Below are 15,610 nucleotides of genomic sequence, written 5' to 3' on the forward strand. Positions count from 1 at the left end.
CAAAATTGTCTACTTTCCTTTCAATGTCTTTTAAGCAAATTAGGGTTCCCTCTCCTGATTGATTGCTTTCTTTTGGCAGCAGCAATAACCCATTGTTGTGAAATTGTCTGTGTGCTGCAAGGCAGATGTAAAGCCTTTTCAACTTGCACCATTTTAACTTTGCTGACATTTGAGCACTCAGTTTGTATGGAAACTAGTGTAGTGGCATAAAATGTTTTCTGCAAGTGCATAGCTAGCACTGCTGCTGGATAAGAATAAATAGTTAAGCATAAGTAACCTTGATGAATCTATGCATAAAAATTGCCTTCTAGTTGTATCAGCATAATTACTGCAGTAGATAAAGTATTACTAAATTAAAATACTTTAAAGTATTTAAAATAATCCTTCAGTAGAAAATGTGGGCTTCTTATCCAAAATAAGAGCCTTGTTACCTCTGTATGTTTTAATACCTACATGGACTCAGTCAAGTGCAGACATGAGCAAATTTGTGCTGCTGGGGAGTTGTGTGATGCATTAGCACAGCACTGAGCTCCAAACTACCAAACCCTCCTGAGGTACAAGAGTATCACTGTGAATGTGGCTTCATTTAACCTGCCACATGGCTTGCAGCCTAACCCTGACTTATGTTCTACATTCTGTCCTTATGTCTGCATAAAATCTGTCTTGTGGACGAAGGCACTTGGGAGAAGGTTACACAAAATGATACGTTACATCTTGATCTACCGACAACAAAAATATACTTGCAATGTAGCTTGTTATGCTGATCAGCAAGGACAGTAATGTGAGAATAATGTACTTTCTCTTGTTGGCAGATTTGCAGAGTGCCCGGCATAGAGCTGAAAGCAAAGCTAATGAAGAAGTAAGAAACTCTGAGAAGAAGCAGAGGCCTTCTCTCAGGTAAGGGGAAAGAACCCTGTCTCCTGACAGGCACCGGGTACCTATGAAAAAACCTCAATCACTGATTTCTTGCTTACTTGCTTTATTTTTAAAAATATGTTAAAGCAAAGGAATTACATTTTTCACTTTGGAACCCTGAGCAGATTCCACAAGTGGTTACTTTGTATATTAAAAGAAAGGAAACAAACAAAGAAACCAAAAAAGCACCTCTGTAGTACTCATGACTCAAATTTTCTTCTGTTGGCTCTTTGGAGGACATGCAGTGTCTTTTAGATGCCGTCTGCAAATATTGTACTGATTAGTGGAATTTATTGCTCAGCCTTTTGGCTTAAAGTGTCCTAAAACCTTTCTCTGTCCTCCTTCCAGCTCATCATTTTCACTGGTCAACTCAGCTCCCAGTTTTAATGACTTGATCTTGTTTACCAGGTCATAGCCAGACCTGCTTCTCCTTACCACCTTTCCTCCTAAAGGAAGCAGCTTTGAGCAGGCACTGGGTGCAGAAGGAGGAAAGAAGGGAGCTCTCAGCAGAGTAGCAGACAATCAGCTTCGCAGCAAGTGAGCTACAGAAGCTCTGTCCTGCCAAGTAAGCGACAAGCAAGAGCTTCCACCACGCTTCTTGCTTTGTGCTCCATCCTGTTAAGGTGGTTCTGGCTTACAGCAATTGTGGGGTCATTCAGCTCTACTTACCAAGTGTGTTTGTGCACTTGGTAGAAGTAAATTCATCTGTTTCTTAACTCACAGTGACTTCTCTGCTGACCTCCCACCTGCCAGAAACCATGCTTCCCCACTGTCGCATCACTTTTGGGTCAACTTCTGCCTTCCAGAATTAGCTTTTAAGTAATACCCATGTAGGAATTAGCCTGCTTGCTTAGAATCAGTATATTTAATGTAATCTTGCAGGAAAATTTGGATAAATTATCTTATTTTTTCCTAAGTTTCAGAATACACTTCACCAACTGAAAACATACCTGTCTGTTGTCTGTCAAAGGAATCCAGTTTGTGACTCAGAGTGCCTTGACTTCCTATAAAGCACAAGCACAGCAGTTTATTTTATGAACAGCTGCAGGTATACTTGCAGCCACCTACAGTTTAGATTTTAAAAAGTTTAGTTATTCCCTAACAGAATGTACAATATTATTTTGCTGTCCATCCAGAACAGGCCTTTTTTCTCAGAAAATGTGTAATCATATGTATCTACCCAGTTATCATGAGCTTTACCTACCTGATAGATATTATTGCACTGAGCTTCAGAGTATGAGATAATAATTTGCGATGTAATTTTCAAGCATAATTTTTTTTTACAAGTAAGAAAAATGTTAATCTCTCTCTCACATGTAGGTGTGCTATTCCTTTTCTGAATTTAGTATTTTAATGGATTGAAAAACAAATTAAAAGTAGGTAAATCTGATGCATTTTAATGTAGATTAGTTGCTCCAAATAGGTCATCTTGGTGTATAAGTTTGTTTTAGGATTTTATGTTTCATGCTAAGTGTTTGCTGAAATGCTAGAGTAAGGACATTGAATAATTAGTTGCATTTGTTTCTTCGGCTGCAAATTTAAAAAATAAAATAAAATCCAGTTTTGGCTTTTCTTTAATTTAGGGATATTTATCCATTTCCACTGAAATTCACACTCATAGAGATACCAAATGTTGGAGCAGAATCTTAACTTTACTGCATTTGTCCTTTACCCTTTTTCTTGGAGGCTTTCTAGACAGGACAAAACTGAATCTTGGTCTGAACAGATCGGCATCAGACAGTCTTCAGCATCTGACAGTTTTTGTTGCATTTTATTAAAGGTGGATAGGACAAATAATGTCCTCTTCACACTGTGTATGTTGCAGGGATGTTTGTGCACTGTGGCCAGATTGCTAACCCTCATGAAGCTCTCTGAGGCTCATCAGTATCTCATGGTATTAATTCAGAGGTTTCCCCTTTGAAAGCAGCAATGAGGATTTGTGAGAAGTGCACACATTTCACAAATTCAGTCACTTAGGAATTCTAGGCAAAATGTGATTAATATTCAAGATAAAATAGAAATGTTTTTATCTTGAAGGTGGGAGATAGATGGGTTAGATTTTTCATCTGCTGGAAGCTACAGGCAGGAGTTTTCCCCTGTAGGGCTAATACAAGATCAAGTAACTAGATTCATAGCTAGCTTGCCTGGCACATGTGGTACAAAATGGGTGGTGGAAGAGCACTGGCAGGCAACTCTGGATCAGGTATCTTCATGCCATTCTAGTTTATATTTCATTTAGTGCAACAGGGAAAATATGATGCACACCAGCCTCTCAAACATCTTCCTTTTACCCATAGATACACATTCTCACTCTCTCTTTCCTGCTTATGTGATTTCTCCCTGACTGGCTTAAAATCTGTTATCAGTAAGCGTAGCTTTCAGGAAATGTCCTTGTATTTTCCTGCCCTGTGCTCTGTTGCTGCTCTTTTCCCTTTACCTATAATATTGCTGTGTGCTTGCTACCATCAGATTGACACTCCAGCGTGGGAATTGTAGAAAAGACTTTCATACACTCCGCAAACACTTAAGCAGATAAATTTTTTATTAAAAGAAAAACAAAAACAAACAAAAAAAACCAGTAACAACACTATATATTTTTACACCGTGTGCTTGATGCATTGTTGATGCATGCCTATGTCTTCCCATGTGTATGCAAGAGAGCACTGTGCAGTTCTTAGAAGTACTTACAGTTCTCTTTGACATGGGAGCACATCTCTTATCAGTATATAATTGCTTCAGTGTGTATATTTGCATTAATATTGTTGAATGTCATCTTGCATGTAAGAAAGTGATTAGAATGCAGAGCTGTAGCAGTATTGGTGGAGTTTTTCTTCACTGTCTTGATGAGAGATTGAATTTATTGCAGTAACAAAAAAACAGGTTCCCTATTAACTACCTCATTTTCAACAGACAGTACTGTAGCCAGTGTTACTTAATTGTGTTGGATGAAACCAAATGATGTTTTCTCTGGGTTAACTGTGCATTTTCTTCAGCACATGTAAGTCCCAATGGTTTCCATAGACAATTCATGTCTGGCAGCTTCAGTTAAGTGGGTTCTAGTCCCAGAGATCTTTTATGTTGACCTTCTAAAGTGTAACAACTTGCAAAGGTGTTCCTGAGGCAGAAAAGCTGCTGAGTTTGCTATATATCCAAAAAAATAAGAGTATCTGGACATTCCCTCTATTCTGAGAGGACCCCTTGTCACTCCTGGAGTTCAAAGCTGACTCAGAGTCTTTAAAGCTTGCCTGCTTTCCAGGCAAACTCTCCTCCATTCAGGGGACTCTACCTCTATCAAAGCAGAGTAAAAATTATCTTCTAGGTAGGTCAAGTCTTGCAACTTTTATCAAAGAAACCATAGACCTGTGTCTGACAGAGACACAGGAGACTCAGTTCTGTAATGTCCCTGAACAGTACTACTCTAGACCAGGAAAGCAATGTGTGCTGAAGCTCAGTGGGATCAGCAGCCTCTGGAAACCTGGAAATGTATTAATAGACTAAAAGTGGAGTGCTGGGCACCATACAGTCCAGTATTTAGCAACTGGTGTAGGATGCAAAGCTGAATTCTGGTCTTAGGTTAACATCAGTGCAGTTGTATACAGGAAGAACTAAGCCCACCTTGTGGTCTTGCAGACGGAGCTATCTGAATGACTTCATCAAGTTTTCTGCTTATCTGGTTTGTTATATTGAAAATAGTGTTCATATCTGCAGACATCCATTAAAATTGCTGAATTAAATTGGCACTATGGGCTACAATACTGTAAACCTCTGCCTGACATTTTTCTGCCTCATAAATGAATGGTATTCCAGATATTCATTCTCAGGAAATAGTTCTGCTATAAATAAAATTGCAAAGCTGAGCAGGAAAAGGAGTCGAGATTCTGAAGCCAGCGGCTGGTCTGACCTTAATTGTATTTTGGATAGTAGCAGTTATCTCTGGGTGTCCTACCAACAACTCTATTCAAGCTCTCTCTAGTTACTACACCTGTGCTGCTGCCTGTCTTTCTGAAGCACACAGAAATGAATGTTTTTCTGACACGAGACTTACCCCGGCACTTCCTGACAGCAGTGGGAACAGTCATGAATCAAGCAACAGGTTTTCTTTGGCATGTCCAAATTAGAGAATCAGTTGAATGGTCTGGCCCTAAGACAGAATGTAATAAACCCTAGGAGCATTTTTATTTGTTTTTGCATGTGTAATGCAATTTGAAAGCCTCCTTTGCTTTGCAACATCAGGGTCGATTTATATGAGGGGAAAGAACAGTCAGTTCAGGCCTATCGACTTGGCAAATCCGGTCATCCAGAATTTCAAGAATTTGTTGTTTCTTTTGAGCAAATCCTGTCACTTCAAAGGGGCCATTAGTTGTTGTTTTGCAGATGGTGATAAGAACTTTAAAGAAGTTCTGCTGACTTGTAATTTTGCTTCCTGCTGACAGATATCACCAGAGTGAGAACAATCCAGAGCAGAGTGGGTGCTATCGTCATTGTGTTGATGAGAACATTGAAAGGAGAAACCACTATTTGGATCTTGCGGGAATAGAAAACTACACATCAAAGTTTGGGCCAGGTGATTTATATGCAGCCTTTTAATCTTTTATTTCTTCAGTTGCATGTTCAACATCAGGGACAGTGAATTGTGAACCTATGTGATTTGTCTGTAGTGACTTGCTGGAAGGAATAGGACTGTGTGAATACTGCAAGATAATTACTGGTGAAGGTGGTATCACAACAGAGTGGCTAATGTGCTGCAAGCCTGCTTTGAAGTACTTGTTTGTGTAGCTAAACTTGGAGGTGAGCCTAGAACAATCTTTACATCTAAATTGTTAAGTCTAGTCTATGGGTGAGGTGAGGACTGATTTTTCAATGTTAGAGCTTGCTCTCAAGATGATACCCACACATCTTTTGTGCTCCCTACTGACCCAAAGCTCTGAGAATGTGGATTCATACCTGGAATTTTGGCTTCTGTACTCAAATTAAAGTGATTTGGATTTCCTCCCTTGCCCTGTCCTCTGCCAAGATTTTGCTGTTCTATTCACAGCTATTTTGGTGAATTTCAGATAGATAAGGCCCAAGAGAAGTGATGTAAAGACTTTTATACACAAATACACACACTCTTATATAGATGTGTCTGTATATTTGTGTGTGTATTATTTACTAGTCAGAATTATTAAATGTAATTAAACTAGACAGCTATAATTGCTTCACTTCCTTAGGAAAAAATCACTCTGCTGATAATGCTATCCCTGCCAACTGAATGCTGCTAATTAAAACTTGAAATACTAGATGACTAACTCAGCTTGTTATTTCCTAGGATCTCCTCCAGCAGCTCAAAAACATGACCCACCAAGCAGAGCTGTGAATCAAACTAGATCCCGTTCTCATGAACCTGAAACCTTCCATGCTCACCATAGGAAATCTCAAGTGCTGGATCCGAGCCACATCAATCTGGCTGAGAGTTCATATGCCAAGATTGCAGAAATCCAGCAAAGGCTCCGGAATCAGGACTCAAACAAGCACTTTGTGAGGTCTCCCAAGGCCCAGGGCAAAAATGTTGCTCCTGTGCATCCTGGAAGGGCAGTAAGAAATAAACCTTTTCAAGGGGCGCCCATGCCAATGGCTTCCCCAGGCGCACGGGTGGGCCAGAATCTTCCGTACCTCCCCTTGCAATCTCAACAGGTTCACAAGAAGCATAAGCAGAGGGCAAAGGAGAATCACCAAATGTGCAAAACCTTCCAGTCTGCAGGGACAGTTGTGGAAAAGGAACACGTGAGAGACCTGCCCACAGTCATTTTATATGAAGGCCAAGTTGGACAAATGATACAAAGACATGAACACCACCACCACCATGAGCACCACCACCACTACCATCACTTCTACCAGACATAGAAGAGAATGTCCTCCAAGAATCATCCGATATGAAGGAAATGTGTTCTTGTGATATCAGAACTAAGGCATTACTATGATTAATATTATTGTTACTCGATTAATATTCAGCTAGCATATATTTTAGAGGTTATATGGAACTCTTGAAACTTACCCTATTTATATGTTGTGAAACTGCATAGCTTACTTAAACACCTTGTGGATTTTTTTTATTATTTTTTTTTTAAGTGGCTTGTAAAACAGCAAACAGCTATAGCTTTTTGAGCTGTGATTTAATACAGGTCATCAACGCACTTCTTTACAAGTCCTACTTCCATTGTAGTAGGAAAGATACTTCAAACACTCTTGCAGACATCTAGCTTACCAGTCTGCTGTATGTTGGCTGATCGCACACGAGCCTTTTATCAGGGGAGCAATGTTCAAGGGGTTGGACTCCAGAGATACTCGGAATAACAGAAAATACAAACAGCTGCTACCTCTAGTATTATTCAGATTTTATTTTCTTGTTATTGATTGTAATGTGCTATGGGGAGGGTTGGGATTTTAATATACTGCATTCATGTAGCCTGTTTGTGATCACATCCTTTCAAATTAGCTTAATAATTACACGGAAGTATTAGTTAAACGTGTCAACAGAGCTACATTTGTATGACTTACACTTTATTTTCTTGGAGATTCTTCACTGACACAAGTACAGTCTGTTATATGCTGGGTAATATTTAAATATACTTCTTTTGTTTTCTTTTTTTGTGGGGTTTTTTGTTTTGTTTTGGTTTTCTTTGGTCTTCTGTTGCTTACTCTCCATTCTGTTTGGGGTAACCATTTGAGAAGAGGAGGATATGAAATGGAGTTTTCAAAAGCATCACTAGACTTTAGTGCTTGGGCCATAAGTATCATTCATAGGGGTTTAAGAAGGAGTGGGGTTGTTTGGGTGGGTTTTTTTGTTTAACTCCACAGTTCTTTGTTTTGAGAAAGAATTGAGGAAAATATACTTTCTCACTTTAAATGTTGGCAAATATATATAAAGTATAAATATAAATATATATATATATAAATATGCACACTCTCAGGTACATTTTGTTGTGTTTTAGAAATCTGTGGTTTGAATATTAACATTATAGTGTTTTTTTTCCACAATGGTGACTTTTTAGAAATATATGCCATGGCATTCTCTTGAGTGTCTCCAATTTAAATTTCCCCAGCACCTACCAGTTTGTGCTTCTCCCATTTCAGAGACAATTCAACATCTAAAAAAATATATCATTCACAATCATTCTGGCCACTTCTACTTTTTCTGTATCAAAGGGCTTCCATTCCATGAAGGAGAATGAGACCATACTCATAAGATCTTAGTGGCTGCTGAGAAATTTGAAGGTCAAAAGCAAATCAGAAAAGTTTAAAAAAGGGTTAGTACATTCAAGTTTTATGTTTTGTGGGGCTCATACTTATAACACATTCAGTTGGGGTTTCTACAGATCACAGTTTTTCAGGTAGAAAGTGACTGAAAAACACCTACGTTGCTTTTGGAGCTTTACAGAACTCCTCACATAAAACCATAATTGTTCTATAAACATATTTGCTTTTGGTTTTAATTATTTTAAATGTTGTGGTATTTTGTCTATAGTATATATTGTAAAATGTAACTATCCCACATTGTTGCAAGACCTTTATGATTAGGGTATTATTTTTTTTCTGACTAGTGTTTTGATCAGTCCAAAATGGAGTGTTTCCATACTGCTGATCAGTTTTAGAGGGATATTGTCCTTTCTAAGAGCATGGAGACATCAACTTTTAAAGAAAAGTGGAAAGCCTTGCCTTCTTGTGGAATTGGAATAGAATCACTGCTTCGTGGTAATTAGGTCCATCTCTTGTCTCCCTGGATCAGTAGTTGTTTAGACTTATTGTCCTCTTTAAAAAATCTGGTTTATTTTATTTTATTTTTTTTAGCTGTCAACAGTGTGTTCTGTTAAACCTAACAATGTTTTTAAGATGTGTTTGATCTCTGTGACAACTATACTGTTCTGTTTATTTTTAAAATTCCTAAAGTCCAAAAATATTTATATGGAGAATTTTCTGTATTGAAAATATGAAAAGGCCACAAATTTGGTTAGTTACCACTGAGTTGTTCTAGTCTAAGCCTTTTTTGCTGCTTGTGTATCATTCTTTTTCAATGTATATATAACTATGGACTGCAAAAACAAAAAGGCATTTATATGTCTAGTAGAAGGAATAAGCTTATTTATATTATAGTGTTAACAAAGTCTGATGTATGTAAGTGACTTACGTTATACCGCATGCAAACACGCAAGTGTACATTCCATCTAAGAAGGGATGCCATGCTATTTGTCTCAAAGATGTAATTAAAGCTGATCTCTTTTCAGTAGAGCATATGCTGGAAAGACTGGGAGGTGGGAATTGTTTCACAGTCAATTCTTTTTAATGCAATGGAAAAGGTTCTGGAAAATGAGAGTGCTTTCAGAATTGTGGGCTTTTCTAAGAAAGGGCAGCAAAGGGGCATAAACGCTCTTTCACCCAGAGATAATTTGCTGGAAAAGATAACAGCACAAATAAAAAAAATCCCATCTGATTGAATAGTGTGCAGTACTAACTGTGGCAAGTGAACTCTGAAAAGTAGCACAACTGACTATTGGTTACAATCTTGCATTAATTTGTTTTGGATTATTCTGTTTGGAGATTCAAAAGACAAATTTTTCCTTGCTCAGATTCTGTGAAATACATTTTAATAACGTGGCATCCCCATACTACAACTTTACACCAGCCATGTATGAACATAAAGTATCTAAATACTGTGCTGCAGTTGTTACGTGCTTTGTGTGAATAACATGTAGCACAGTTTCTTTTCACAGAACCTTAAATTTCCATATCTTTTAAAAATGTTTGCTTTTCAGTATTTTGTATAGTAAATATAGATGGTTTTGACTAAATGCTTTATTTATTTAACAGCAAAAACTGTGCCAAGAGAACCCCCTGTTAATTAAAGTTTTACTAGTTCAGAAAGTATATTTCTTTCTTCTTCTTACGGATTTCAGGGGCTTATTGCAATTGCTGTCACTGCTTGCAGGATCCCAATGATGAAAGAGTTTGCATTAACATTTTTGCGAGCAGGATCAGGCCATAAGGTATGGACTGGGTATGCTTTGGTTTTATATTTAAACTATGAAGTTTCACAGTTCAATTTCTTGTCCCCTACTATTAGTTACTGAGTAACTGATTTTTCAGCTTGTTATTAATTCTGAAAACCTTAAAAAAGAAGAAGTATTATTTAAGTTTCTCAAAACTGTGGCTGAATCCAAATTTAAAACAGATTAGTTGCTGGTTAAACAAAACATTTCATTTCCAAGCAAAAAAAAAATCAAGAGTTGAATATATGATTATGATTTAAAAGTAAAATGGAGTGGCATGAAGTAATTTCAAATTAAAATAGCCTTTCCACTTACTTTTTCTGGTTTTACACAAACCAATTCAGCAAAACTAAGCCAATCCTAAAATCTGCACTCTTTGCTGAAAAAATTTCAACTGAAAAATTTGCTCAGTCCTACCAGCTGCAATTTTTGGGAAGCTGGGTTTTTGAAAAGAAGGATTGCTAAGCTCTTCTCACAACTTCATGACCACCTAACACGAAGTAAACTAAGCTAAAGATAGCAAAATAAAATATCTCTCCCAGTGAAACTTCTGGCAAGACATGCAGATTCCCACTGGGTTCAGGATGCCTATAATTTCATTCCAGGAATGTGGGTTTGAAATCTAGGTAATGTGCAGACAGTGATTTCAGTATTTATTTTTCATGCATCTTACTGTTGATGGTTTTGTAGTAGCTAATATTAAATGCAAGTTTTACTGTAAGAGATCAAGCTGGTAAGTTAATTAAGATTAGCAGCAAATACTGTGCTTTATGCTTGTGTCATTGGAGGACATCAAGGCACATCCAAATGCCTTTGAAACATCCACACGTCACTTAGTCACTGTTAAAAATTAAGCCCCAATCCTGCCCTCAGTTGATAAAGTACAGGTTCTGGCAAACTGGCAGACCCCAGCCCCCTAAGGCCATAACTAATTAAAAAGCCACATATATGACCTCTATAGCTGCCTTCCTGCTCCAGTCATCATGAGCACAGAACAGCCAAGTATAGCTGAAGAAATACCTTAAAGGTGTATGTTTGTGTGTGTGTGTATATATATGTAAGTGTGTATATATATATATGTATATGTGTGTGTTCTCTGGCAGAAGTTAGTGAATGGCACAAGATGGATTCTGTCAGAGGTGATCTTTTTATAAAGGGATAAGTACTGTGTATGCTTAACAGTCTATAAGTTTTCACATAAATATACAGATACAATGAATATGTACTGTTCCCCATATGTCATTGTGTACCTCAATTATTGAATGACAGATTTCATTTGTATTCCAATTAACAGAAAATTTAAGCTCCTTGGGGCCTAAATGATACTTGAGAAAAATTCATCATGCTAGAAAATTTGCAAAAAACATTCACCATAATTTTTGCCTGGAGTATAGGCAAGAATGTTCATGTTTGGAAACATGTCTTTAATTACCTTGATGCAATTTATCAAGATTTGAAAATATGTTTTCAAACATGACTTATTCATGGTCTTGCTGGGAACCAAGTCATATTCAGCATCCTGTTAGTTGTCAGACTTCTTTTTTAAAAAAATGTACCAAGCAGAAACATGTTTGTAAATCCATGAAATAAAAATGGAATTTAATGGGTTTTCTAAATAGCTTCTGGAAGAAGATTTCTCTTCTTTTCTAATGTACTTAGCAGCAAAAAAATGTATCACATAAAGATTTATTTTCTATGTATATTTGACAGCTGTTCTGTTGATTTGACTTGGAAAGGGCTATTTTGGGATGTTCCTGGCTTGTGTACATTTAAAATATGTTCAAAATGGGCTTGAAGTAACAGACATAGAAAAGCAAATAACTTTATATTGAAATTGTTCAGCAGACATTGCACTGCATCTTATTTGAAATTTGGATTGTAGTTATCAAATAATGAGATTTGCAATGACACTTTGATTTACTTTTATATTGCTATATAATTCTAGATAATTTGATCCAACCAAGCTGAAATTATAGAAATCATATGGATGAGATCTTCTAACTTCTTTGTTTTAAAATAACAGGACTTAAGGACTATTCAGACGGATTGCTGTGAGAGTTAGAGCTGTGGAGAAAGACTGGCAAAGGAAGGATGGAAAGATTTGAGAAGTGTAGGAATATCACAGAACTGTCTGACGGAGAGGTGAGGGTAGACAGATGAGGCAGGAAAATCCTGCATGTAGAAGCTATATTAATTTTACTTTTTAAAATTGCTTATGGGACATTTATTGCTCATAAAACACCAACAGTAGTTCACAGAATGCTTTTCACTGGGAAAGCTTGAAAGACTTTCTAGGAGGGGTCAATCTCCAGTGTGCAGCAGGAGGTGCAAGGAAGGAAAGCTGTAGATAATCACCACTAGGGCTGTGGCAGAGTAAGAAATTATACCCTGGTTTCCTGAGTCCCTGTCCAAGCTGAGGGAAATTTTTTCAGAAGCAGTGCTGCTTCTACAGGTGTTTTCAATATTCCTTAGAACATGTTTTGACTAGTAGCATCAGTTCTTTTCCTCTTTGATTACAAACACACATAAGTTAATCAAATGTTGCCCAAAGCTTCAATATCTGTCCTGATTTTTCTGAACACTGAGTGCTAACTGTACCTTGGAAATCTAGTGATACAGAGTATAATCTTTATGTGACAAGAAATGGCAGACTGGGCCTGTCTTCTAAACAGCCTAGTATTTCAGGGTCTGAGAATAGGAAGCTCTAGAATTTTTGCAACAATGCTGGAGACAGTGTTAAGGGGCTTCATAAATTTGGCAATGGGCAAACCTTAACAATATTAGGCATACTGGTAATTATGAGCACTGTGTTTTCTGCTTCTTAATACATGCTTATGGAGTGGGTTTGTGTCTTCCTTTGAGTGCCTAGTCCATATAGACAAAGCAGCCTGTAATTGCTACCAGCTAAGAGATGTTCTGTGTTGGTGAGTGTGTACTTTGTGGATGAAGTCAGAGGGTTCAGATCCTTCTGGTGCTGAGTTTTAATTCTTCCACATAATCTTTTCCATTCTGTTCTATTCCCAAAGTATAGCACATTGAGGCTTTGTGAGTTTTCTAATAAAACACCTAACAAACTGGGCCAAATTTGTCTTCAGCTTCACAAATGGAAGCCAGAAGAGCCCTATGCATGTCTTGGAATTTGGACCTTCAAATGCAGTTTGCTATATGACTCATCATTTTTTCTTGTACTAATTTCAGATATTTGATAAGCTCTTTTTATGGTTTACAAGTTTAAAAAAAACAAATAAAACTTTGTAGATTAAAACATTCATTTGGAGGTTGTATTTTGTCTGTTCTCGCTGGAGTTCTGTGAATGGTCTTTTTCTGTGGGCTTTAGCTTAAACCTACAAAGTGACTTTGGAGTGGGTGTTTATAGTTCTTCACTTACTTGTTCACAGGGTAAGACTGTTGATAGATGAATAAAGTGCCACTTGAGGTTGTTAACAACCAGGAATTGTAACGCTAGTTCAACTAAGATAAACAGTGAAATGCTATGGCAATTAGCATTAAGGTCTCACTTGGCCAGTGCTGATTTTTAAAGTCATAGATATGGTGCTTTTTAGATACCCCGGCCATGGAGTCTGGAGCTATTTATTCCATCGTTGCTCTGCATGCTGTATGGACTCTGTGATGTGTGCCCAGGGCATCCCAGTTCCAACGTGCCAGTAAGAAGCAGGAGTACGAAAATCATAATGTTTCAGCCCGAAGTGATTAACCCTCTCACCCTGCAAGGAATGGAAGGGAGGAAAAGCTCAATTAAAGAGACTTGGAGTTTCCAGTAAGTACAAAAGTATGAAGGGAAGCAAACAGCAGCACTGTGGGCCTCACATTCCTCCTGTCTCTTTACTGCATTCTCAGGGAATATTTTTTACTTTTTAAGTCTATAATCACAACTTGTTGCTGTTTGAGTGTGCTGTCTGTGAAGGCCATAGCCCTCAATAGCTCTGCTCATGTGACTTCCACAGGTTTCAATGGAAACTTTGTGCAGCTTTACTGGATCGGCAGATGTAAACAGAGGTACTTCAATTTACACTTGCTTGGAATCAGGGCCCTGGGGCACTCAGCTTGCACTGACCAGGGACAGGTTTTTGTAAGAGTTTTTCTGATCTAGTAAATGGATAGTAGAATAAATTAATTTAGAGATTACAATCTTGACAGTTTAAGAATCTGAAAGATGGAGTCATTTTACCTAGTGACTATGAATTAAAGGAGTAAGTGCCAGTGGTTTCAGCAGTGGGACTAGACTTTCATACCTTCCTCTGCTAAAAACATCATCACTTTAATCCCTTTCCTTCTAAATGAATCATAAATTCAGCATCAGGGGATATTGTGTGTCTGCTGATCTTTCTAATAATAGTTAATGAAGCTTATTTTACTTGGAGCCTTTGTTCATATAGATAATGCTTTTATTGCACACAAATGTAAAGGGAATCCTCTGAACAGCAGACCTCACCGTGAGAATCGTACGTGTCCTGATACCCAGCTCCCCGAGGATGTGCAGGACAGAGTCACTTCAAAGAAATGGTCCAAAATTTCTGCCTCCAGGCACCAAAGAGGTATGTTCACTATGTCTGCAACCCCAACAGAGAAAACTGGAGCCGAAGTGCTTCTGAGGCAAGTAACTGTTCCTTAAAAGGAGCATTAATGTCTCATAGTTCCTGATCACCCCCCTCAATGCCAATATGCTGGGTTTACGTGGATGCTCTGGGACAGAGGACAAGCAAATGCTCGTACTCAGTAAGGCCTTAGATTCCAAAATGCTCTTCCATCCCTTTATTCAGAGATAGGGAATGCCTGGAAAGATAGCACCGTGAAAAAGAACTTGACAATTTTTTGCTGTTGACTCTCTGCTCTGCCCTTTCATGAGTTTAAAATCCACTTATCTGAAAGTGTGCAGTTACATTTTGTCCCTTTTCATCATTTAAATGCATCTTCTTGATCTGAAGAAATAAAAGCAATTTAAAAAATTAGAGATTTTGTTTTCATATGTGCTGCCAAGTTTGATACTGCAAAGTAACTGCTGAATTGGCACAAGCAGTTTGAGAGAGCCAGCAGATTTAGGAAGGGAGAAGATAAACCTTATTATGTTTCTTTGCCAAAGGAGAAAAGAAACGGTATTGACTTAAATGTGGGAAATTTAAAAGGGGCCATATGTTCTCACTTTGTGCTTTGTTTCTAATAGATAGACAGAAATCTTTGAAGTGTGGATTGGCACAGTAGGGTGCATGCTTCTGTAGAGAAAAGATGCTAAATGGGGAGGATGTGAGGGGGCACATGAAACTCTATTAGCCATGCAACAGCAAAGAGAGAAAGGCAAATCCAATGATAATGTACATCTGTTTCAGGGAATTTATAAGCTTTGAACATTTTTTATGTGCAGATAAGTGGATCCTTTTCTTACCATAACTTAGAACTTCAAAGCAGATTGTGTGGATAATGCAAATTGCTGAAATATGAGATTTTCCTACAAAGAGGTTTCCAAAAAAGAAAAAAAAAAAAAAAGAAAAAAAAAAGAATTAAGGCTAATTGATGCCTCAGTCTTTTATGTACAGTGTAAAAACTCTACAAAAATTGATTTTTATGAACTAGGAAATTGATGAAAAAATATTGAAGTCTGCTGTTTGCATTCAAGGACTGTAGTTGAAACTGAGGTTCTGTGAATTAAACATTTG

At 37.6% G+C, this 15,610-nt stretch overlaps 1 protein-coding gene across 2 annotated transcripts in view; it reads left to right on the forward strand.

Annotated features, from left to right (window-relative positions):
* The window catches only part of NKD1 (NKD inhibitor of WNT signaling pathway 1), a 105,790-nt gene extending 92,585 nt beyond the window's left edge, over positions 1-13,205 (forward strand). For both annotated transcript variants that reach the window (XM_051629567.1, XM_051629566.1), the window contains 3 exons: positions 813-897; positions 5,349-5,479; positions 6,224-13,205. In XM_051629567.1, the coding sequence (XP_051485527.1) occupies positions 813-897; positions 5,349-5,479; positions 6,224-6,798 (791 nt within the window). In that variant the 3' untranslated portion in view covers positions 6,799-13,205. The remainder of the gene's footprint in view (positions 1-812; positions 898-5,348; positions 5,480-6,223) is intronic.
* The last annotated feature ends 2,405 nt before the right edge of the window (positions 13,206-15,610 follow it).

This window comes from Apus apus, chromosome 11 (genome assembly GCF_020740795.1).
Source record: "Apus apus isolate bApuApu2 chromosome 11, bApuApu2.pri.cur, whole genome shotgun sequence".
Classification (NCBI taxonomy): domain Eukaryota; kingdom Metazoa; phylum Chordata; class Aves; order Apodiformes; family Apodidae; genus Apus; species Apus apus.